The sequence below is a fragment of the Helianthus annuus genome, chromosome 14, assembly GCF_002127325.2.
Source record: "Helianthus annuus cultivar XRQ/B chromosome 14, HanXRQr2.0-SUNRISE, whole genome shotgun sequence".
In the NCBI taxonomy this organism is placed as follows: domain Eukaryota; kingdom Viridiplantae; phylum Streptophyta; class Magnoliopsida; order Asterales; family Asteraceae; genus Helianthus; species Helianthus annuus.
Window position 1 is genome coordinate 114,795,378 of NC_035446.2, and position 26,636 is coordinate 114,822,013.

General features: G+C 34.9%; 1 protein-coding gene and 1 pseudogene across 1 annotated transcript; both read right to left on the reverse strand.

Annotated features, from left to right (window-relative positions):
* Positions 1 to 366: 366 nt before the first annotated feature.
* Positions 367 to 1,044, reverse strand: LOC110905780 (dirigent protein 19). The gene has a single exon (XM_022151286.2). It carries the CDS (start codon positions 1,029 to 1,031, stop codon positions 492 to 494), a length of 540 nt encoding a protein of 179 aa, XP_022006978.1. The 5' UTR covers positions 1,032 to 1,044; the 3' UTR covers positions 367 to 491.
* Positions 1,045 to 6,763: 5,719 nt separating this feature from the next.
* LOC110905781 lies at positions 6,764 to 10,409 on the reverse strand (annotated as a pseudogene).
* Positions 10,410 to 26,636: the final 16,227 nt, after the last annotated feature.

Genomic DNA, 26,636 nt, shown 5'->3' on the forward strand with positions numbered 1-26,636 from the left:
CACTTTTGTATTGGATTTTATTAGTTTTAAGCTTATAATTTCAAACTAGTCTCTCTTGACTTTGATGTAACCCCCCCCCCCCCAAATTCGAATCCCTTTCCATATACAACAAAATCAAAGTGGATTAGTATTCGAATTTCCAAGCAAGTTTCGCCAATGGGTCTTATTCTAGTTGTCACTTATTATTTTCATACCAAGTAAAATAAGACTAACAATCATATTTTCATTCCGTTGAACACGATAGAAACAAGAGTACAAGACCCAAAAAATCATAGACAATAACACGAAATCATGGAGATCTCTTTAGTTATGATATTAGCTCAAGTAGAAATGAAGCGGCATGCTGACTCTTATTATATCTTTATAGGCGAAAATAATATAAATTGTTCACCTTAGTTCTAACCATAGAAAATGAAACATTAAATAAAAAACATAACTAAACAACAAGCATAACATAATAAGGTAATCAAGAATGTGTTCTTGACTAATGTTTACAGTTTAGGAGATGCATAAGGAGGCCAATAAAGATGAAACTCAATCTTGTAAGTAACAGTTAACCCAACGAGATTAACTGGAGACGACGTCACATAACCTTGAACAAATAGAAAATCACCGGTGCCACCTACAACAGGATGATTTGAAGGCTTAATGTTATTTGTGACACCAACAAGCGAGATTGAGCCTTTGTGTTTTTTCACATTCAAAGTGACTTTAGCAATAGAGAGGCTTTGAAGCCCGTCTAGTCCAGAAGTGATCGAGGTTCCTTCAGCTGTTCCAGCAAGTTTTGAAGTAGGATTTGATTTAAGAGTTAAGGGATCTTGAAAGACAAACAAGGTCCCAAACGGAGTCGTGGTTTGGCTAACCGGTGGCCCAGCTACTCCGGGTACAACGATGAAACCGGTTTTGTTTATGGTTTCATGTTGGTAGAGTGCAAAGTGGAGTGATTTGAGTCCATGTTGATAGTTGGTGGTGGCCTCAAGTGGAATTAGGAGAAAGAGAAGAGTGGTAAAGAAATGCATTAAGGGAGCCATTGCAAATGTATAGGACAATCTACTATAGGATAAAAATATATATATTTATAATGGAAGACAAAGACTATAAAGAAAAAATGTGTTTATTGTCAATGGGAAATTAGACGTAGTTGTTGGTGTGTCTTCCTAGTACTCATGACTTTTCTAACTTTTTTATTTGTTTATTTATTAAAACATAAAAAAATGGCAAAGAATTATTGTATTACTATAGCGACGGGAATGATTATGAAAAAAATCCTAAAGCTATAAGAAAATCAAGAAAATTAAATATCACCGGTAACAACAACAAAGGTATATTGTTGTTGTGATTTACTATTTATTTTCTTATAACTTTACTAGGTTATAACCCCGTGTATTACACGGGTTGAATAAATAAATTTTATATAACAAATAATCATTATCTTTTTAAAAGCCTCATTTATTGCACGGGTTGAAGAAATGTAATTTTATATATTAAATAATAAAATAAGTTATATCTATAAGAACCATATGTATTGTACGGGTTGAATAAATGTAATATTATATACCAAATAATAAAAAAAATTATATCTTTAAAACCATTTATTACACGGGTTGAATAAATGTAACGTTGTTTACCAAATAATAAAAAAAGTTATATTTTTAAAAACCCCCGTGTATTACATGGGTTGAATAAATATGATTTTATATACCAAATAACAATAAAAATATATTTAAAAAAATTAACGGATTTTTTTTATATTTAAAGTACGATAAGATTGAATATTAATCTTTATTTATTTAGTTAATATAAGATTGAAAAATCATATGATTGAATAGGTGGGAGGTTGTATTATGATAAATCGGTTAACCGTACTACTACTGAATGATAAAGATAATAGTGATTTTTGAACAAATTAATTAATCGAATTTAACAGAAACATTTGTGATGTTAGGCGGATTTTTTTTTAATTATTTGAAAGTTAATATCAACTTTGGAATTAGTATGAATTCTTATTATATTTGATTAAATATTATTGATAATAAAAATTTGTATTAGATTAGATTTTAGATTTGATTAAACATTATTAATAATAAGAATTTGTATTAATTTAGATTAAATATTATTATTTTTAGTATTGTTAATAATTTTAATCAATTAAATGAGAGAATGACAAGTGTCCCAAAACAGGTTTCTTTTATTATATAGTATAGATTTGTTTAATAAAAGCAATGAACTTTTGTTTTGTATGTATATTTAAATTTATTGTGCTTAAGATGTATGTTTTATATTATTGTATATGATCATGAAAATTCAATGGCTGTTTTATATTATTACATATATATATATATATATATATATATATATATATATATATATATATATATATAACTTTTTTTAGTTATGATATTGCAATATTAGTTCAAAAATTTATTATAATGTTATTGCCTTTTTAAAAAAAAAATAAAATTAACAAATAGGGCTTGAATGATGCATATGATTTTAAGATGAAATTGACATTTGAAAACTGAACCATACATGGGAAAAAAAATCAACTTTAGATTTGATTAAATATTATTGATAATAAAAATTTGTATTTAAATTTTAGATTTGATTAAATATTATTAATAATAAGAATTTGTATTAATTTAGATTAAATATTATTATTTTTAGTATTGTTAATAATTTTAATCAATTAAATGAGAGAATGACAAGTGTCCCAAAACAGGTTATTGTATATGATCATGAAAATTCAATGGTTGTTTTATATTGTTACATATGTGTGTAGAGAAAGTATAATGTACAAAACGCCTTAACGTACATTAACGTACGCGACAACATATATAACTTGCGTGATTTTTTTTTGATCAACTTTAACGTGCGTGATTTGTATCCCATACGTGATTATAGGGCTCCCATGCGTGATTTTGTACCCCCCATGCGTGATTATCACACAACCAACTGATCCATGCGTTATTAAGCCCTGATCTGATGGTTATGCCTGTCGCGTACGTGAAGTACGATAAGGCGTTTTGTATGTTAACCCCTCTCTGTGTGTGTATATATATAACTTTTTTTTAATTATGATATTGCAATATTAGTTCAGAAATTTATTATAATGTTATTGCCTTTTTTTTTAAAAAAAATTAACAAATAGGGCTTGAATGATGCATATGATTTTAAGATGAAATTGACATTTGAAAACTGAACCATACGTGGGGAAAAAAATAACTTTAGATTTGATTAAATATTATTGATAATAAAAATTTATATTAGATTAGATTTTAGATTTGATTAAATATTATTAATAATAAGAATTTGTATTAATTTAGATTAAATATTATTATTTTTAGTATTGTTAATAATTTTAATCAATTAAATGAGAGAATGACAAGTGTCCCAAAACAGGTTATTGTATATGATCATGAAAATTCAATGGTTGTTTTATATTGTTACATATGTGTGTAGAGAAAGTATAATGTACAAAACGCCTTAACGTACATTAACGTACGCGACAACATATATAACTTGCGTGATTTTTTTTTGATCAACTTTAACGTGCGTGATTTGTATCCCATGCGTGATTATAGGGCTCCCATGCGTGATTTTGTACCCCCCATGCGTGATTATCACACAACCAACTGATCCATGCGTTATTAAGCCCTGATCTGATGGTTATGCCTGTCGCGTACGTGAAGTACGATAAGGCGTTTTGTATGTTAACCCCTCTCTGTGTGTGTATATATATAACTTTTTTTTTAATTATGATATTGCAATATTAGTTCAGAAATTATTATAATGTTATTGCCTTTTTTTTAAAAAAAATTAACAAATAGGGCTTGAATGATGCATATGATTTTAAGATGAAATTGACATTTGAAAACTGAACCATACGTGGGGAAAAAAATAACTTTAGATTTGATTAAATATTATTGATAATAAAAATTTATATTAGATTAGATTTTAGATTTGATTAAATATTATTAATAATAAGAATTTGTATTAATTTAGATTAAATATTATTATTTTTAGTATTGTTAATAATTTTAATCAATTAAATGAGAGAATAACAAGTGTCCCAAAACAGGTTTCTTTTATTATATAGTATAGATTGGTTTCTCTCATAGTCTTATAAGTTATAACTTGTAAAAAAAATTAATTGTTTGAAGGTTATATTAGTAAATTCCACCCATTATTTTCAAATTGAATCCAAACCAAATAGAACACCTCAAAATGGTTTCATCCTATATTTTCAAAAGGTTTCTAGAACACGAAGAATGCGATCATATGTGATTTTATTATTAGATATACGCAATTTTGTTGTCCATATTCAAGTTTTTGTTATTTATAAATTCTTATACTTAAAACATATGTGTATATGTATCTATGTTTTTTTGCATAGATCAATGTTTCATTTTTTTTTTTTTTTTGAACAACGTATTTTATACATGTGAGACTTGAACATATGATCTCCAAATCTAGATGTTGTTAAAGACTTTGTCTGGCTAGTCACCAACCACAATGGTTGTTTCATTATTTGGAAACTTTTTTCTTGTACATATATGTATCAACTTACATGTTACATTTTAGTTATTTGTAAGATTTATTTAGTCTTCTCTCGAGCAACTCAAATGTAACTAATCATATTCAGAAAATAGAAGAAACTATAAGGCCTTCCGATATGGGGTCTGTGAAAGGCTCATGGGCATGCCACGTAGAACCATCATCAGCCCTATGACAGATCTAGAAGAAAAGTTGAGCGGTAGCACGGACAAAAAAAATTGCTCAGAAGTAACCAATACATAAAAAGAAGAATGAGAAAAAAAAATTGCACTAAAAATGTAATTCGCCAACAGTGGCGGACACATAATTTTTTTTTCTAGGAGGGTCAGAAACTTTTAAGGGTCGTTTATCTATCATTAAATGTAAAAAAGTTTGGCCAGCTTCAGGTTTAGTCAGGTCAAATCACATACAATATAGATAAAACCCTATCAAGTTTTAAATACATAATGATAATTCGTCAACTTGCAGGACTGAAGTGAATTATTTGTTAAAATTATTCTAACATAAGTTAAACTTTTAAAGCTATGTATACAACATTCTAATACAAATAATTGTTGTTCAGATTTATGATAATATAATTCAATTAAGAGTAAAATGCCCGGATAGTCCCTACGGTTTATCGAAATTTTACCTTTAGTCCCCAACTTTCTGAAATTACACTCATGCTCCCTGTGATTTGACCAGTTGTTACTGGATAGTCCCTGAAGTGGATGGAGGTTAATTTTCTCAGTTAAATGGATGTGAAATTACAAAAATACCCTATCTTTAAAAAAATATTAACCCCATCTTCATCCCAACCCCCACCCACCCAAACCACCTGTGTAGTTACAGTCAATAGCTCCAATGACCGGTAAACCCGCTCTGGCGACTTTGGGTTTAGAGAGAGAAGCACATTTTGTTGCTTGGTTTATGGTCATTCTCTTTACTTTTCAACAATACAGCACCATCACACCACCACTCACAACCGAACACCACCGCTGACCACTTCTACCACCTTCACTACCACCGGAAACCCCACCACCATAACGGTTGCCATCACCGGTGGTAAACGAAGAAACGATCCAACAACTGGAGTGTAATCGAGTGTAAATTAGGTCAAATAAATCAACAATAAACGAAGAAACGATGCAACAAGAGTGTAATCGAGTGAAAATTAGGTCAAACAAATCAATAATAAACGAAGAAACAATGCAACAGGAATGAAATACATACGATGTCGGCACTGTATGAATCAAACTGAAGATCGGAGCTCATTTTGTGCATACTCTGACAGATCCATTGCTAATGAGATTGAGCAGAGATGTAGTGGATTGTGCTCTTTACAAATACCCATAAAGAGAGAGGCCAGAGGTGTATGATGGTCGGGTGGGGGGAGGGGTTAGCGTTTAGGGAGCAAAGATCATCACCGGAAGTTACAGGTTCACCGGGAGTTAGTGTTTAAACTAATGAAATCGAGTGGAAATAGGTTTTGATGGTTCTTGTTTTGCGTTTAAAGCCTCTGGAGCCTTGAGTTCAGATATAGACGGTGTTGTTGGAGGTGTAGAAATGTCGATGGTACTGGTGGGGTGGGGTGGGATGTTAATTGTTTAAAGAAAAGTGGGCCCCACTCATTTTTGTTAAAATTTAATTATATTTCTTTTAATGCTTAATATATTGTTTTTAATGGTAAGGGTAATTTTGTCATTTCACACCTACTTAATTGAGAAAATTAACTCCATCCACTTCAGGGACTATCCGAGTAACAACCAAGCAAACCACAGGAAGCATACATGTAATTTTGGAAAGGTGGGGACTACAGGTGAAACTTTACCAAACCACAGGGACTATCCGCGCATTTTACTCTTCAATTAAAGAAAAACAAAAGAGTAAATTACGATTTGGCCCTTGTGGTTATATCACTTTTACCCTATTAGTTCGAAATAGAATTTTTTTAACATTTGTACCCCCAACGTCTCTGTAACTAACTATTTTGGCCCCTACGTCTAACTCAACCCATAAACCGGGTTAATTAAATGTCACATGCTCCTCACATGATGGGCAAATAAGTAATTTACCTCCCAGATATACTAATAATACTTGCATCCACATTTCAAAAAAGCTGGGTGTAAATGCAACATATCAAAACTAAAATCAATTATCCATCACCAAACAAAAGAGCATACGAACCAGTTGATTTCAATTTAAAGGTTAAACCAAGATACAACCAGTACCATCAACAAAACCATAAATCCATCAACCACATTCATTAACATAGAACACCAAAAACAAAACTAAAACCATCTAAAACAGATCAACACCATTTGCAAAATGGATTAACCATTGATTCAAACAAAAAAAGCAAAACAAACTAACAGTAACCAAATCTCCGATCAACGACCACCACCAGTAGGCCACTCACGAGCAAAATGTCCAACTTCACCACAGTTATAACAACCGCCACCACCACGTCCCTCGCGATAACCACCACCTCCACCTCCACCTCCACCACCGTAACCACCACCGCCCTGACTACAATCCCAAGCCATATGTCCAGACTCACCACACTTAAAACATCCATTAGTCCATCCATCAGATCCAGTCTCCCCACAAACTCCACAGTCTCGCCGTCACCTAAGCTTCGGAAACCGTAGCTTCTGATCGACAATCGGTGAACAATGTCACACCCCAACCGATGGCGGAAACATCGGGATGAGACGAACAAATTGCTCAAAACAACATAACACTAATTGTGACATTATAGATTTAATCAAAATTCATAAATGCTAAAATGTCATACAAGATTCAAACCTCGTATCAAAAATAGTTCAAAACATTGTTATTCTAGATGGGTTTCTAGGTTCATCCTAGCTTGTTTTCTTGATCACTTCATCCATCAGCCTGCAACATGTATTAAAATAACATCAACAAAAAGTTGACGAGTATACAAGTTTAATACATAGCATAAAGTAGAATAAAAGTTTAAATACTCATATCCAACACGAATAACATGATCCAAGTTACTACTTTGCCTTTCCCAATAGACTACCGGGAGGTTAACACATTCAACTTGTTCAATACGTTCAACTTGTTCAATACGTTCAACTTGTTCAATACGTTCAACTTGTTCAATACGTTCAACTTGCATAGCATGTGAGATTAACAAGCAGCAAAATGTTTCGTGTTTAAATGCGGATAGAGTGTGATTAAAAACAAGACTCAAGTTTTGTGTAATTTGAATATGGAATACATGTTGCACCCAAATGTGTTTAAAACGAAAATGGGCTCGAGTATACTCACATTGATTGCGTTGCGCTTCTTGTATTAACGCACGAGTAAAGATGGAGAATAATCCAAGAGAACGAGCACGGCGAATTATCCTAGATAAGGAATAACACAATAAACGATCTAATTAAAAGTTGTAGATTAAATATAGTAGCTAATGTTTATAATTTATAATTATATTAAGGATATAAGAGAATTTAAAAGAACAGTTTTGTGTGTTATTTTTGTTATTAGGGAAATTAGAGTGTTTATTGTTATAACGGAAAATAAATCGTGAAAGAAGATAAATGATAAAAGACATAATTAAGTATCTTTTAATTAACATTAATAAAAATTTTAAGTATAAAACAAGATGTTAAGGGTTTTATTATCCAAGAAACGTGCATTAAAAAAATGGTTAGAATAATAATAAAAAGGAAAACCATATTAGAATAATAATAAAAAGAATGAAAAAAAGGCAGCGAAAATGTCGGGAACAGAGATCGAACCCGCGACCTCTGTGAGCTGTTAAACAACATCAACCACTTGATATGTAATAGTTTTTGTGAAAAGTTAAGGCTAATATTATTTTTAACCATGTTCAGCGGCTATCTTCTTCTTCTCAAAACAAGTTGACAGAAACCGAACAAGGGAAGAAAAACATAGATCCACTGTTATGTTTTATTTCTCACTTTTAGATTTATAGTTGGGTTTGAATGTTTACTAAGATGAGAATAAATATCAGCTTACAAAAGAAGGCAAAAGATCAAATACAAATAATCTTAACATACTAAACATACAAATTGAAGGAAAACCCAAAAAGACAAGGTGACATTTTTGTAATTACCACCAACTATCAAAGTTACAACAAAAAATACCTAAAAAAACACAATTTTTTTTTTAACATTTTTTATTAAAAAATCGCTACATTTCGTTAGCAAAAAAAAAAAAATTTTTTTTTTTGTTGCTGCTACTAAAAGTAGCGATTTTTTAATAAAAAATGTTAAAAAAATAAAATAAAATAATTTGTGTGTTTTTTTTTATTTTTTTAGATTTTTTAGGTTTTTTGGGGGTTTAGTTTTTAGCATTTTAGCTTGGGTGGGGGGGGGGGGGGTTAGGTTTTTTTTAGGTTTTTGGGGGTGGGGGGGGTTAGGTTTTTTGGGGGGTTTAGTTTTTAGCATTTTAGCTTGGATTGGGGGGTGGGGGGGTGGGGGGGGTTAGGTTTTTTTTAGGTTTTTGGGGGTGGGGGGAGGGGTTAGGTTTTTTTTTTAGGGGGGGGGGGTTAGGTTTTTTTTTAGGTTTTTGGGGGGTGGGAGGGGGGGGGGGGTTGGGGGGTTTAGGTTTTTTTTGGGGTGGGGGGAGTGGTTAGGTTTTTTTAGAGGTATTTGTAGAGTAACTTTGATAGTTATTGATAATTACAAAAATGCCACCTTGTTTTTTTGAGTTTTCCTTCAATTTGTATGTTTAGTATGTTAAGATTATTTGTACAAGAACTTTACCCTACAAAAGAATTAACGAGGAACAAAATAAAGAAGGAAGGTATACCGAAAATGGAGTGGAGTGCGTTTTACCGGCGAGAACTCCGGTGAACTTGGTTACTCCTGCGAGTTAACGAAACAGAGAGGCGAAAGGGAGGCGTCGAGTGTGGCGGTGAGACCAGCGAGTAACAGAGATGGAGGTCTCGGATCCGACATAAAACTTCGGCACCATTCCGGTTCCGACGAGCACGGTTCGCGTCATCTTCTTCACAAAACGAAAATGGTGAACCCGTATTGTTTTCCGTTGCGAACTTCTGCGACGTGCAGTTTACTCCGGTGAAGTGTAAAAACGTGTTGTGGGTGAGGTGAAGGTGTCGAGATGGGCTATGAGGGTGTCGTTTATATAGGTGGTTTCGTGATTGACCCGAAAAAGGAAACGCGCGTAATATGGGATCCGGTTAATCAGCGGTCGATCAAGAAAAGGAAACGCGGAAATCATGTATTTCCCGGACAATCAGCGAAACACATTAGAAAGGTGGCTGGTCGTGTGCGGCAAAAAGGAAACACAACTGTCTTTTTGGTTTAGGCGGCAAAAAAAGGTTTCAAAAGAAAATCACATAAAAATCTGAATGAGTTTTATTTAAATGCAACCTTTGCACCAAAGGTAGTTGATCGAGTATGGTCTACATATTTCTTTTTTTTTTTTTTTAACAGCTTACCCTAATTTTACAAAAGGGCCCTTGAACTTTGAGGTTTAATTATTTAGATTAGCTACTTAGTTAACTTATACTACCTTTAAAACTTAACCAAACTAACTAGATTATTGTTATAAAAAGATTAAACTTTAATTTGTAAATTTAATTAATTAAACTAATAAATAAATAGCCATATTGATAATTATAATAAAAATTTGAAAAAAAATCTTTGGACGGTTAATTAATTCGCGGAAAAAAAATTCCGAGGTTTCAAAGGTTAGGATCCGAATTTAAAACGGGTCGGATTTGGAAATCCAATTTGACGGATGTTACAAACAAATAGATCCTCACCGCCGTCATCTGCGGTGATGAAACCGAAGCATTTGGTGTCGTTGAACGACTTGACGGTGCCTGATTGTCGATCGCTATCAGCGGCAGCCATTGTTATGTGATTTTGAAGCTAATGAAACCCTAGAAATTGAGATGGATGAAACCCTGATTTGAGGAGATTTGGATAATCATAAACCCTTAAGAGGGAATGAGTGAAGAAGATGAAGTGATAGAGAAAAAGGCAGGGGTTTTGTTTATAAAGGAAGTAAAGTGGGGAGGTGAAATTACTTATTTGCCCATCATGTGAGGAGCATGTGATATTTAATTAACCTGGGTTATGTGTTGAGTTAGACGCAGGGGCCAAACTAGTTAGTTACAGAGACATTGGGGGTACATATGTTAAAAAAAATTCTATTTTGGGCTAATAGGGTAAAAGTGATATAACCACAGGGGCCAAAATCGTAATTTACTCAAAACAAAATTTATAGTTTCTGTTGTCAGTCAAAGTGTGGTCGCATTGGGTAGACGTTTGACAGACACTACAACGTTTGTTTTTAATTTTAAAGAAACTTTTACACCCTCACACCAACCAATTCAAAATCACATCTTCTTCCTCATTCTTTCACGGAAGTTCCAAACTGTAAAATGCAGACACTTGTTGTATCTCTAGTTAACCGGAAAATCTTTAGTGATATTATATTTAGTTGGGATGGGGACGATAAAGGAGCTTAATCTCACCAGACTACATTGATCTGCCCTGTTCGCCAAAAAGTTGAGGGGTAGCACAGGCTACCCTTTCCACTATGCTAGCTTCGCCCCTGACCCAGCTCAACTCCACCCCCTTCTTCCTAGGGTCATTGTTTTCGTGGGCTGTCCCACAATCACCACAGGCTTCATTTGCATTGGAAATCGTGATGTGATGTGACCGTTCAATTTAAAAAACAGTTTTTTTTTTCAAATTATATAAACCCACAAATTCATAATTATTTTCACACAGTCTCTTCCATCTCCATCTATAAATTCACTACAACCTTATTTTTTCTACAACCCTCAATTCTAAATATTAGAGCCAAAGCCATGGATTCTTCATCATCCTTGGATGACATTAATGAGTTTTTTTTTTTCAAGCGGTGATGGAGATGGCACAAATTATCATGGAGGAAGAAGAAAATACGTTACAACTTATCACAAGGAGGCGTCCTTAAATAAAGATTATTAAGGTAACTAGGTTTATCATTGTCGCCGCGTTGCGGCAAACTTCTTTTGTTATTTAGTCTGTGTTTACATTTGTTTTGAAATCACTACGAGTGTGTTGCGCATGGAACAACTGAAGGAATAAAAAGAAAATGTAGAAAAAAACACTAAAAGATAACTGAAAGAAAATCAACCAAAAAAATTGTATGGTAATGATGTTGTTTGTATGAAACCCGTGGTCAGAGATGAGTAAATGGTACTAGGTACTAGTACCGAATTTCCCGAACCGAAAGATCTTAAGTACCAATTCGGTACCGACTTTTGGCGTTCTTGGTACCGATTTTTACCTTCATATACCGGTACCGAAATCGGTATTTTTGGTACCAGTACCGATTAGGTATCGATTGGCACCGAGCTCATACTTACCCATGAAACAAAAAAAAGAAATCATTAGAAGTTGAAGAAAATCAACAAAAGAAAGTTGTACGATATCATTGTTGTTCGTACGGTACCCGTGATCAGGGATGAGCAATCGTACCGGGTAGTAGTACTGAATTTCCCAAACTAAAAGATTTTCAATATCAATTTGGTACCGACTTTTGGCGTTTTTTTTGTGTAACGCCCTGCTCTTTCGTACTTTCCATAATTAGAAAGTCTTGTTTATATTTCTATTTTTGGAAGTCTTGTGTTCTTGTAATCGTTCTTTCGTTGTAATCTTTGTAAAATCCAAGACTTGGATCATGAATAAAACTTGTATTTTGTTAAATTGGTGTTATACATACTTCATACATATTCATACGCTTGGTTTTGTGAAACATTTGATACATATTCATAATTCTTGGAAACTATGTGCCAAACTTGCAAATACGTGAAACTTATGCATAATACGTCTTTTGAACGAATACGATACTTAAACACGACATTTATATGCTTAATAAACTTGTTTTATGTTCATGATACATGATTGATCCTTATTATATGCCTAATTATCATAAATGACCCTTAAATACACCTAAAAACCCTAAAATACAAACTCCAGAGGCCTAAATGTCATTATTTGAAAGTTGTTCTCAAACCAGGCTTGGCTTGGCGGGTCGCGACTCGCCCAGCCCAGATCCTACGCGGGCCACGGGCCCCTCTTCAGATCAGAAACCTTTTTGGCTCGCGATTTTGAACGGGATTTTCATGTTTAGTTGATTTTAAACTTGGTTTTAGCATTTAATTCTTCACCAAACCCAACCCTAATCCTTCCCTGTAAAACCCAAGTATTGTCCAAGCTATTTTCACTTTGCAAACACCTCTAAATCACTCTCAATCAGCTGAAATTCGTAGCAACATCAGAAGCAAGACAGATTCATACTCTCATTCAAAAGTGAGCATAACTCACTCGTTTCTTGTCCGATTCACTCGATTCTTTTTCCTATTTCTTTGGATTGATCTTAGCAACGTTTCCAAAGGTTTTCTCTGGAAAAACAGAGCCTGGAACATCGCCAAAAAGGCTCCAAAGTTGACTGATTTTTCTGTTCTTTATTCAAACATTGATAAACTTGATTAAACTTGAGGAAACTCATTTCAAACCTATGTCCTTATGCTTATAACCACATCTATGGTTAGTTAGGGTTAAAAACAAGGTTAAGACATGTAAAATCAGAGGTGTAAACCTCACAAATTTTCTGTTTTGTTCAAGGGTTTAACCCACAAGTGATGTTCAAGCTTAAGACTTGATGGTTGTGCGATTTAGGATTAACTTGGGCTATCCTACTTGAAAATCTACACATTGCTTGATGTTTTCTCATAGATTAGTTATTTATATTCTATTATTTTTTGTAAGTTGATGACCCTCCTTGAATGTTCATAATATCAAGTGTAGTGGTGAACATTTAGAGGTACCTAAATGGAAGACTTGTTCTTCCTACCTCCTACATAAATTCTATGATACATAAGAGGTTCCTAAATGGAGGATTTATCATCCTACCTCATGATTGACATATTAACATATATATATATATATATATATATATATATATATACACACACACATTACTTAAGTTACCAACCTCTGATGATGATATAATGGTCACTTGTCAAGATGTTTGGTTACATCATCTAAACACTATGTGTTAAAAGATGATTACTTTCATAAGGTTATGTTCATACGTTTTAACCTCCAAATCTTTAATCTGCCGTTATCCTCCAATACTCATACGCCTTTATTTCTTCGTGTAGAAGGACTTGGTGTTCCAACCTCCCACAACAACTCACTCGCGGATTCACAAGTGGAAAGCTTGCAAAACCGTGAGTATACTCGAAACCCTCTTTTTTGTTTACCACTTTTGGGGTGTAACATGTTAAGTTATTAAATTATACTTAAACTTTAATCTTTATACTTGCACGAAACAATCCGAATACATGAATGCTATGTTGTGATACTTGATGCTTATACTTGGGTGATTCTTATGTGATACTATAGTCATTAGCTTTGTATGAGCCTCCATTTAACATGTATCGCGCTATAGGAGTAACGCACCACCCGTGAACAAGAGGTCATGTTAAATTATATCATTTTGCGTAAACAGAGAGTGGACTAGAAATATTGCATGCCTTGTATGATCATCTTGTATAAACTAAGTTGCCATGTGGATTCGTTTTAAAATTTTAAACTTATACTTATACTTATTCTTAAACTTGTATACTCGCCTTTGCTTTTGCATTGAACTTTATATTAAACATGTTACAGGTTGAGGATTGATGATGCTATGAAACGGATTAGCATTGATGCCTCGATACTGTTGGTGCATCCGTCTGTCGTCTTTGTCTTGTATCGAGTCTTGTATTGTATCAGATAGATTAGGGCACGAAAATCGAGAATTAGTGATTTAGAGCTGATTCCGCTTGAAATGACCTTGGGTCAGTTTCAAGCGAAATCACTCAAGATCCTGATTCTGCTCGAAATGTAAATGCTGATTTCGCTTGAATTCTTGTGATGTTATTCCGCTTGAACTGAACATGCATGTTCAAGCGGAATCAAAGGCCTATATATAGGCAGTCTTGAGCGAAATCTCATATCAGTTGTTCCGGTTTTGCCACGAAGTGCTGCCGAAGTGTCGATTCGTTGTAAACGTCATTCAATCAATACAAACGACAGTTTAAAGAGTAATACTTGCTGAATTGAACTCAGTTTCTTAGTTTCCGCCTCTGAAACTGAGATTAGCTCTTCTGATCGACTCGTTCGGGTCTGAAAACGATCCTACAAGTGGTATCAGAGCTCAGGAAGAAGAGTTATATACAATTCAGCTGCAAATTCTGTTTCTACACCATTCTTTTTCGAAATTCAAAACTTTTCACAGTTAAAATTGGCTCAAATTCACACAGTGCACTCGTAATTGCATTTTAACAAAGCTTTAAAAGTTTCAAGTTTAAAATCAATCTAAAATTGATAATTTTCGTGATTCCGCTTGAAAATCAGTGAAAAATGATGACGTCAGCAGTATTTCAGGGCTGATTCCGCTTGAAAAATCAGATCCCGCTTGAAAGTTTCTAATTGATTCCGCTTAAAATCTATCAGTTAGGGTATTCCGCTTGAGAATTTCTGGTGATTCCGCTCAAAATCAGTTTCCGCTTGAAAAGTTCTTAGTGATTCCGCTTGGAATGGTATCTCGCTTGAAAGTGCAGTTTGATTTCGCTCCAGACGGGGTTCCGCTTGAAAAGTGTTGACTGATTCCGCTTCAAATCTGTGATTTCGCTTGAACAGTTGTTGTTTGAACTTGATATTTCGCTTGAACAGGCAATTTTTGAAAACTTTGAAAAACCGAATCATGGACGAGGATTTTTATAATGCCTTTGCTACCCCGATCACAGTTGCTCAGCAAACGATGTTGGAAAACGAAACGGGAACTATGCAAAAACCTCCTAAACTCATGAACATCGAGGAATATAAGAGTTGGGAAGAACGTTTTGAGAACTGGGTGCAAGCTAATTACTTGGATACTTGGGAATGCATTGAAACAAAATACGTTAGACCAATTAATGATGACGAAAATGTGATTCCTATCAAAGATCTTAGTCCCGATGAGAAAAAGAAATACAAAAACGAAAAGATGATGATTAGCTTACTGCAACAAGCAGTCAAAGAGGATATCATGGTTTTACTACAACACACTGGGAGTGCTTATTCGATTTGGAAAGCGTTGGGATCTAAGTTTGTTGGAAGCCAAGAAATGATCAAAAACAAGAAATCACTTTTGAAAAGAGAGTTTGATTTATTTCGTGGTTTGAAAAACGAAAGCACAAAGGAAATAATTGAAAGATACTGCAATTTATTGGTAAACATGAAGAGGGCTAGTATCATCAAAGAGAATGAGGAGTTGATTGAAAAACTGGCCGATGCTTTGCCGCATGAGATTTGGGGCACATACTTGATGATGCTAAGAAACAAAAAGGTTTCAACAATCTAACACTAAGCAAGTTTATTGAAAAGATTGAGGCTCAAGAAATGGAATGGATAACACAAGTTTCTCATCATTTTCATCATTTGATCCGAATGTTTCAACAACAAGAAATGGCAAAAAGCTTCAGTGCAATATTGTGTTGAATATTGAAAATGATCAGGAATATTCTGAAGAGTTAGCTAAAAGCCATATGTCTTTGTTGGGAACTGTTTTAGAATCTTATGGTAGTTTTGTTACAGGTCGGATCGGGAATCCAATGTTGACAAAGGAGGATTATGACCAGATCGATGCTCAAGAGATGGAGCTAATGGATATAAAATGGTGTTTGGCTAGCGTGTTGAGGAGAGCTGAGAAATTTAAGCAGATCACTGGAAGAGATGATCTTCATGAAGCTAATGTTTCTACTTTGGGTTTTGACAAATCGAAAGTCACTTGTTTTCGTTGCAGGGAAAAAGGACACTTCAAGAGGGAGTGCACCAATCGTGAGGCAAGTGGAGCTCAAAATCCTTTCAACAACAACAATGATTACTACCGAAAAGCCATCTACCATCAAGTTGCTCAACAACCAACTCAGCATCAGGCACAAACTGCACATGGAAGAAATGTGATTGAAGATTCTTCAAAAAGAGCTTGTGTGGTTAATCAAGAAGAGAAGAAGCCATCAATAGGGTTCAACTGGGATAAATATATTCCAACTGATGCTAAAGCATGTGTGATTGATCAAGATGATGAAAAGTTACCTGAAGGGTTTAGCTGGGAGAATTTTACTTGGGATGATTATATTCCTGACCAAGCTCCTGTTCACACAGCTTTTGTTGCCCGAGTTGAAGAAGATAGTGATGATGATACAGAGTATTATGCTAGAAGAATGAGGGATCATTTGAAGATGATGGCTAAAAGCGATAGTGAAGATGAAAAAGCCAAGAAGAAAAAGAAAAAGATCAAGACACCAGTAAGCAGTGATGATGAAGCTCCGGTGGTGAAAAGAAAAGTTAAAGAAGTTCCAAAGTTCAACAACATGAACAGGTTGAAGGAATCTTATGATGTGCTGAACAAAGCAATGAACATGTATAATGACACGAGTGAAGAACAGGCATCTGCTATGAAAACTCTTCTAGGAGCATTCATGACGAAGCAAAAAGTTGTGAATAACTACATTGAAAAGTGTGTTGTTCTTGAACAGAAACTGGAGTTGCAAAGAATTGAGACTGAGAGAGTAAATCGTTTGTTGAAAAGTTACTCATGTACATCTTATGTCATTGACAGGATCTATGCTACTGTTGAAGGCATGAAGGCATTTGAAGATGATGAAGTAACTGAAGAAAAGAATGCTGAAAAAGTTTCTGAAGAAAAGACTCCAGAGAAAAAGACTGAGAAGAAGAAAGACACTAAGAAAAAGACAGACAAGAAGATTTCTGGTAAGAAAGAAGGTGTCAGTTACAACAAGTGTCCACCCCCGCTGGATAATGGATATTTGCCCAGAAATCCAAATGATGAAAGAGTCAAAAAAGCTACAAATTTACAGTGGGAGTCGGAGTCGTCAGTCAATTTGCCTGAAAGTATTGATGTCACGTTTACATCGTCTGACACTGATCAACAATCTCAATTGATGAAGAAAGTGGTGGATCATGTGTTAGATAACGATGAAACTGAGGAGTCAAAGTCGGAGTCTATGTCTGAGTCCAAGTCTGAATCCAGCACTCCGGGTCAAAATGAAAAACAGAGCAAAAGAGTTTATAGTAATGAATTCCTGTTATCAAAATCTAATTTGAATGATGAGACATTTAAAGTGGCGTATACTTTGAATGATTCGGACAAATTATATTTTGATGAGGAATTTCCAATAAGAGGTGTCAAAACTGAGATGATAAAGAAGGTTTTCAAACTTACAGAAATTAACATTTCTGAAATAAAAGATTTAAATCTTACTGATAAACCTAAAAAATACACCTCAAGAGTTAAGCAAAGAGAAAACAAGAAAAAAGGTTATGGTTCTGGTTTTCAAAAGAAACCTAACCATGGTAATTTCAAAAAGAAAGGGTTGGGTTTTACTCCAACAGAAAAACAGAAAAATGAAAAATATGTTCGTGATTTTAAATCAAAAATGACATTTGTTTCAGGAACATCATCAGAAGAAGAAGAAAAGAAAGCATTTTGGAGACAGTCAAATAGAGAATTCCTTGCAAAGAAGCAAGAAGAAATGAAGAATGCTAATCAGAGAAAGAAAACTCGAACTTGTTTCAAATGTGGAAGAGTTGGACATCTTGCGATGACTGTTCGCAAGCAATTCAAACTAAACAGGGAGTTTCCAAACTCAAATAGAAAGTGGTTGAGTTTGAACCACCAATTGACAGAACAAAACTATTCAAAAATTCAAAATTTGAAATTGGTGAATGTTCAAACAAATTTTACAACAAAAGAGCTAAATCTGACAACCAGAAATGGGTTGTTAAGAAGTCTGTTGATAGCTCTAGCGATGATTCTGATAAGTAAAAATCAGAGGAGCTATCTTCTGGCGATGAATCTGATTCCACAAAATCAGATGAGCCACAGGTTGCAGAAAATGGTGAAAAATCAGTTTCGACTGTGGATGATGAGAATTTTCCACCACTTCGGGTTGAAAATTTTAAAAAGAAAATTGGTAAAGTTGAGATATCAAACCAATTTTATGATGATAAAAAGGTTTTTGATGTTGAAAAGGCCTTTAACCCTAAGGTAAAACATATCTTTGGTAAGATGATTGATCGAAAAGTCAAAGGGGTTAAAGGGTTCTATGAGATGAAGAGGGGAGGTAAGAAATCGAGTGTTGATGACTCGGTAACACCCAAGGCTGGTCAGGCTTGGGTGGATATATTCTTTGAATAGAAAAACCTGACATGCCGGAGATCCCAAGTTGGTAATCGTGGATCATGAATCGGCATCATTCTTTAGATTTGGTTATGTTTGTTATTCAAGTGGTACAGAGGTTGGTTCTTATAAAGTGATTAGTCAAGGTCATTAATTTGAACTTGATGATATCTAATACAATTGGTTGAAGACAATATGATGAACCACATCCCCATCCCTACAAATGGTAAAATCAACAAAACTTATTTTCCGAAAAAACCATTTTGATTGAAACAAACTTAAGTGTTTTGAAATCTAAATGGGAAAACAGTTTGTTGATAGGGGGAGTTCTGATTGTTTATGCCTAGTGGATGGCGAATTGAAGTGATTCGACATCAGTTTGTCATTTTATTTGTATAGTTTGTTTTCAAATTTTTTTTAGTGGGACAAGAGCTTAGTTTGTTTTTCAAACTGTCTTTAAAATGTGTTTGCATTTTAGGGGGAGTATAAATTTCAGAAAATCCAAAAACATTAGAATATTTGAAAAAGCCAAAAACATGATAAAAAATCCAAAAACGAGTTTTGTTGTCAAAAAGAGGAAATGATAGTACATCAGTAGACTGTCACAACATGCTAAAGAATTGGAAAGTTAAAATGTGGTAAACAATCTCACTGCGGATATGCCAATAGGTTTTTACACATTTAGTAAATTGTGTCGAGATATAAACCTAAACTCAAACTTGCTTATTTTGTGGATAACAATTTCTTGGATATATGGGTAACCCGCGAAATCTTGTTTGAAAGGTCCCTCTTTCTGAGATACTAGGTCTTTATACTCAGTGATATCTGGGGTATTATCCCGGGACTTGTGCTGAATGGAAATTCTGACCTAGTCCCCGTATAATACTTTCCGCAAATGCTTGAAAAAGCACTGCCCTCAGCAAATTGATGAAACAATAAAATTGATAGTCATTGCTATTGAAACAAAAGATCCTCTAAAGGGGACACACCAAAAGTCGAGCCGTCATCTCTCTGCTGAACGGAAGTTCTGACCTGAGCTCTCACGGTTTCGCATTTTACCCCTTTACAGATATCATCTAGGTATACTCACCTGTAAGACTGAATATTGGGATCTGGATACGGGAGTATATTCAAGTAGTGGGACACGCGAATAAGTTTAAGTCACTAAAACATTAATCTCGTATCTCGAAACAGTTGAACTTTGTGTGAAAATTTAAATTGGACCAGTATACTGACAATCTAGGTGAGTTGTTTAGAATTTAAAATGAAATCAAGCTTAACGGTGTTGGTGATATGTCTCATAAACTGATATGATCCTCTTACACAAACTCATAAAAATATTGTTTGTAAATATTTCTTTACTACATTCCTTATATTCAAAAATCTCAAAAAGATTTTAGTGTGTTTTAGCATAAATTTTAAAAAAAAAATCCAAAAAGATTTTCGACAACTAGTGTTGAAGAGCTGATTTTCAAAATTCCAAGTGCTAAACATGACGACAATTGGTTTGGGAGAGTGTGTTTAAGAGTTTATATCTTTCAAGTGTTCATCAGATAGTTTTGTAAAGAAAATGTTTTTGCAAGAGATAAAATCTATATTCGTACAAGTGATTCATCATAAACTAAATGTTAGATCATTTTATGACTTTCACAAGTGGTGTCCGAGTGAATTAAATGTTCATATTAGAAAACTTATGTTTGAGGTAGAGATTGTGCAGATAACCTGAGCTGAAGGAGGATCAGGTCATGATCTTGGAATGGATTTTGAACCTGTGAAAGCCAGACTGCAATCCCAGCTTACTGAGAGGGGGAGTCTGAATGACAAAGAGCTGAGCCAGGTTTCTGATCCTGAGATTGTTGATGCTGATGACTTCAAAAGATTCAACATTTGAGGGAGAGTGTTTATTGGTGCTGATGAACAGAGAAGAAGTCAACATCCGAGAGAAGATTGAAAGAGAAGAGAAGATAGAGATTGAGAATGCTTACAGCGTCAGATACTTCAAAGAGTTCAAAGAGAAGCCCTTAGGCTGATAAAGACTGAAGGTGCGAAGACTCGACACTGAAGATTCCGTCAACATCCGAGGGGGAGTTTGTTGGTGCATCCGTCTGTCGTCTTCGTCTTGTATCGAGTCTTGTATTGTATCAGATAGATTAGGGCACGAAAATCGAGAATTAGTGATTTAGAGCTGATTCCGCTTGAAATGACCTTGGGTCAGTTTCAAGCGAAATCACTCAAGATCCTGATTCCGCTTGAAATGTAAATGCTGATTTCTCTTAAATTGTTGTGATGTTATTCCGCTTGAACTGAACATGCATGTTCAAGCGGAATCAAAGGCCTATATATAGGCAGTCTCGAGCGAAATCTCATATCAGTTGTTCCGGTTTTGCCACGAAGTGCTGCCGAAGTGTCGATTCGTTGTAAACGTCATTCAATCAATACAAACGACAGTTTAAAGAGTAATACTTGCTAAATTGAACTCAGTTTCTTAGTTTCCGCCTCTGAAACTGAGATTAGCTCTTCTGATCGACTCGTTCGGGTCTAAAAACGATCCTACAGATACTCACTTAGACGTTTAGGTTTAAAGTGTTGTATCAGTTTTGTTATTATTATGTTATGAACATGTTGTTATTTGAATTTTCCTTGTAATGTTTGAGATTTTAATTATGAAATGAAAATGGCTGATTTAAATATTGTCACAAATAGTGTTATGAAGTCTCTTGCAATCTCGAACTAGTCCCACTCCGATGATTCAGCCATTGGTTGGGGGTGTGACAGATTGGTATCAGAGCCATAACTATAGGGAATTAGGTAGAATTTCCATGTTCGACCTAGTCTGTAGTAGGAACCATATTTTTGACCATTCTTGTTTTATGCTTAAAATGTTATTCTTCCGAACCGAAAGATCTTAAGTACCAATTCGGTACCGACTTTTGGCGTTCCTGGTACCGATATTTACCTTCATACACCTGTACGTAACCGGTATTTTTGGTACCAGTACTGATTAGGTATCGATTGGCACCGAGCTCATCCTTACCCCTGATGTAACGTCCTGCTCTTTCGTACTTTCCATAATTAGAAAGTCTTGCTTGTATTTCTATTTTTGGAAGCCTTGTGTTCTTGTAATCGTTCCTTCGTTGTAATCGTGGTAAAATCCGAGACTTGGATCATAAATAAAGTTCGTATTTCTTTAATTTCGTGTTAGATATACTTAATACATGCTCATACATTTAATTTCGTGAAACGATTGATGCTTATTCGTAATTCTTGGAAACTATGTGTTAAACTTGCAAATACGTGAAACTTATGCATGATACGTATTTTGAGCAAATACAATACTTAAATACGACACTCATACACTTAGTTATACTTGTTTTATGTTCATGAACAAAAAATATGAATAATGAAACATGAGGAAGAGTATACCCTGTAGTGACATAGCAGTTCTCCTAATCGACTACTTATCATAATGAACATTCAAAAAAAGCCCTTTCTCGGATTTGAAGCGATGACTTATACTTGATTTACCCTTATACTTTGCGTATATGTCACAAATAACACCTAAAACACCTTAAAACCCTAAAAAAACTAGAGGGGCCTAAAGTGTAATAAACCAAAACTTGTCTTGAGGAAAGTCGCAGGCCGTGAAGCACCCCCCCCCAGACCTTATGTTGGCCGCGAGCCACTCCCCAGATCAGAAGCCTCATTTCAGCTCGCGAATTTGAGCGGGATTAGTGTTTAATTGAAGTTTAAACTCGTTTTTGGCATTAAATACCCAACTACAACCTACCCTAACCTTCTCCTATAAATACCAAGCCATCTCCAAGCCATTTTCACTTTTCTAAACACTTACAACACTCCCAAATTAGCCAGTCCCTGGAACGTTGCCAAAAGGGCTCCAAAGTTCACTGATTGTCTCTGTTTGGTTCAAACTTTACTAAACATGATTCAACTTGAGTCTAACTCATCTCAAACCTATGTCCTTATGCTTATAACCACTTCTATGGTTAGTTAGGCTTAAAAACAAGGTTAAGACATTCAAAATCAGAGGTATAATGATGTCTGTTGTTAGTGACATGCAAAAACCTATTTAAACTACTAGTATAGAATAAGCAGGGTATCAAACCAAGGGAGGACTGTGGAAAATGTCTTAATGAAAAGCACTGATTAAATATTACTGAATGAGAAAAGTCGGTTTGTTTGATTATGAGAAATAGCTAAATTAACAAATAAAAATTGTGATTTAAATCAATAGGAGAAAAGACGGTTCCTCTAGATTTCAGGTTTTTGCAGTTAACTTCAATTATGTGTATAATCGTTACCTACATAGACATAGGTGTTAATTTCGATTAATTAATTGTGATAACCAACGACTAAGTACTCTGGTCAATACATAACGGGAGGTTATCGAATGATTATCAATTACAATTTACAAACCCTAACCCCATGTCAAATATATCCCAATTACTAGAACTCTCGGGAACTGAATGCTTAGAAATTAAGGTTTAAATAAATGCAATTGTTTACAACCAATAAATCAAATCAAGGTGAAAAGCATTGAATGCTTAGATCACCGAGTTATACGATTGTCACAAACACATAAAATTATCCAACTTACAAAAACCCTCCATCCGGAGGAAACCACAGAAAGTTTAGCCGCTCATGTGGATTGGTTGATCTTCGAAAGCTTGCACCATAATTAAAATCACCATCTTTATTATACTATAATATAAAGAAAAGATGACAAAATTAAGGAACATCAAATCTTTAATTCCTTCCCCCAATGTCACGTGATCTCTGATGGTGTGATGATGATGTGTGGTGTTGATTGATTATGATGATCTTGTTGAAACACCAAACTCCCCAAGTCTTGCCGCCAAACTTATGATGATATTATGTGAGAGGATGATTTGATGTTCTTGTCTTCCGTGAAAGAAGGCTGCCGTCCAAAAAAACAAGTCCTTATGATGGATGATATATGAAAACATAAAAACAAAACCCTCACATACATCCCCTCCTTTTTTAATTGGCGGCTCAATTAGTGTTCCAAAGTAACACTCGTAAGCTACGAACAGAAACCGTAGCTTACGGTTTGCGATATCTGTCCCTTTTCTTTCTACATACTCCCACTCGTAAGCTACGGTATATTACCCGTAGCCTACGATTTAAAAATTCTATCCCAACTTGTTTTCACACACCACCAACTCGTAAGCTACGAGTTGGTGTTCATAAGCTACGATCGAGATAAGCCCCATCTTTCCTCCTCACTTTCAAACTTTCAACAATTTACAAACTAGTCCCTGTACTTTGTTTCTTCCATCTTTCTCATTTGTAGACACCACTAACTTTCCATTAACTATCCAAATGGCCCCCAAACTTCACTTTTCTACATTTCTTCCACTCGCGAGCCTTTATATCACCCGAACAAGCTTTAAAACTCATTCTTGAGCTGCAACATCACATCCTATGCTCACAACTTCATCTTTAACCATCGTAAATGCACCGAATTCCGTACTTTACCTGCAAAACACCAAATTCTCGTAGTCACTTCATTCCAAGCTAATAAACACATCAAATACACATAAATCATTATATTTAGACACTCTAAAGCTCGGGTTTCACCCTCTCCATCACATTCCCACACCTGACTTTGCTTGTCCCCAAGCAAACCAACTAGAACTAGTCACCATAGCAACAACACCTTTAAACTCCCTAACCGGTTCAACCTGTTCAGTCCCAAGTCATACCCATCCCATAGACTGACACACTCGAGATTGATAGTCTGACAAGTAAATGATGCAATTTCAAAAACTTAAGACTTGCCTATCTAAAACTAACATGTTTACAATTAATAACATGCTACACACCCCTCACAATGTGCTCTCCTCTCAGATTAATATCTGGACTAGCGTGTAATGTGCTAGTATATAAACACTCAAAAAGAAAACATGAAATCCTGTAATCATAGACTTGTATGACAATCACACCTCCACTGTATCATCTAACCTGGCACATATCAAAAGGACTTTCGGGTTTTGGGCTTAGGGTAAAGGTAGGAAAATATTTTTAGGTTCTTTTTCTTTTATAATTGGCTCATAAACAATAACTAAACCATGATAACTTTATTCAAACAATAATTACTAAAACTATTGGGTTGGTTTCTACCCAAGAACAGATACGATATTCACAATACTTCTATTTTTGTTCCTTTCTTTTTCATTTTTCTTCACATATTTTTCTATTTTTCTTTTTTTTTTCTTTTTCAATTTTTTTTCTTTTTCATAGCAATATCATCACGGTCGGTTTATCACAATAGACAATGGGGGAACAAACGAAAGGTAGTTAGGCTCAACAAGGCTACTAAGGGAAATTTGGTGAATAACACGAAAGAGACACAAACACAAAGGGTATAACAGGGAATCCTAATGCCTTTATCATCTATGTGCCCTTGTTAAATCCACAGTCTCAGCATGCATCGAATCATACAAGTTCTAACACAGAGTAACACGTAGCCTGCACTCAACAAATGAATTCATCATATAATGTATCCTATCCGTCTACAGGCTCAAGATCTCACCAAGAAAAGGTAAAAAGGTTGACGACATGTAGCATATGCAATTAAAAACATGTTACTCCTAGATAGACATCTCTTTTCAACTCATTTCCTATAAAACACTTGTCAAACCTACTCTCATGAAACTTAAAGGGATAACCATGACAAGGGACTAATCTAGTCTACTACCTGTAAGAAGCCTATTAGTGATTGAAACTTTAGGTTTTCGTATCCAATTAGCTTGTTTAAGGCGATGAAATTTTTCAAAATTTTCAATTTTTTTTTCAATTTTTTCATTTTCATCGATTTCAACCACTTTTCAATCTCTTCAAGCTTTAACCACAAATCCCTTCCCGGGCTCCCCCATCCCTACACTTAGAATACATTGTCCCCAATGTATGGTGCTTTTAAAATGTACCTGGAATCCAACCAAATAAACCAAACGGCTAACTCTTAAAGCAAATAACTAAACACACTCCCATAACACACTAAAGTTTTAACACCACCAACAACAAAAACACACCGAAACAGGATAGAGAAACACATGCACCTGATCAGAAACAAGTGAGCGTCTGTAGCGTTGTAACTGCTGCAATCAAGACCGGAAAATACGCAATAAATATAGGATTTTATGATGTCTCATCGGGGATGTTGCAAAACATCCCCACACTTGAATCATTTAGGGATGGCAATGGGTCGGGTTTGGGACGGGTTTAGGTAATCCCAAACCCAAACCCGGTTAGATAAGCTTGTCCCAAACCCGTCCCAAAACCCGTCGGGTTTCTAGCGGGTAAATACCCATCAGGTATCGGGTATACCCGCGGGTTTCGGGTAAACCCGTTAATTTAAAAAAATTACTCGTTGGGTATACTTATCTCAAAACTCACTGGGTATCTATTGGGTAACTACTAACCGATTACATTTTGTATTGTTATTATAAAAATATATATCAAATAACTACAAGGTATACGGAATAGAATACTTATATGTGTAAAAAAATGGATGTATCATATATATAAATGTTTAATAATATAAAAAGAAATTATATCGGGTAAACGGGTACACCTTATCGGGTAATTGGGTCGGGTAAACGGGTATATCACTAAATCCCAAACCCGTCCCAAACCCGCGAAAAAAATAAAAACTATTCCCAAACCCGTCCCAAACCCGATTATCCAACCCTAAACCCGTCCCAAATGTGTCGGGTTTCGGGTTTACCCAGCGGGTTCGGGTTTGATTGCCATCCCTAGAATCATTGCCTTCGCGAAGATAAACGCATAGAAACTTGTCAAAACACAAC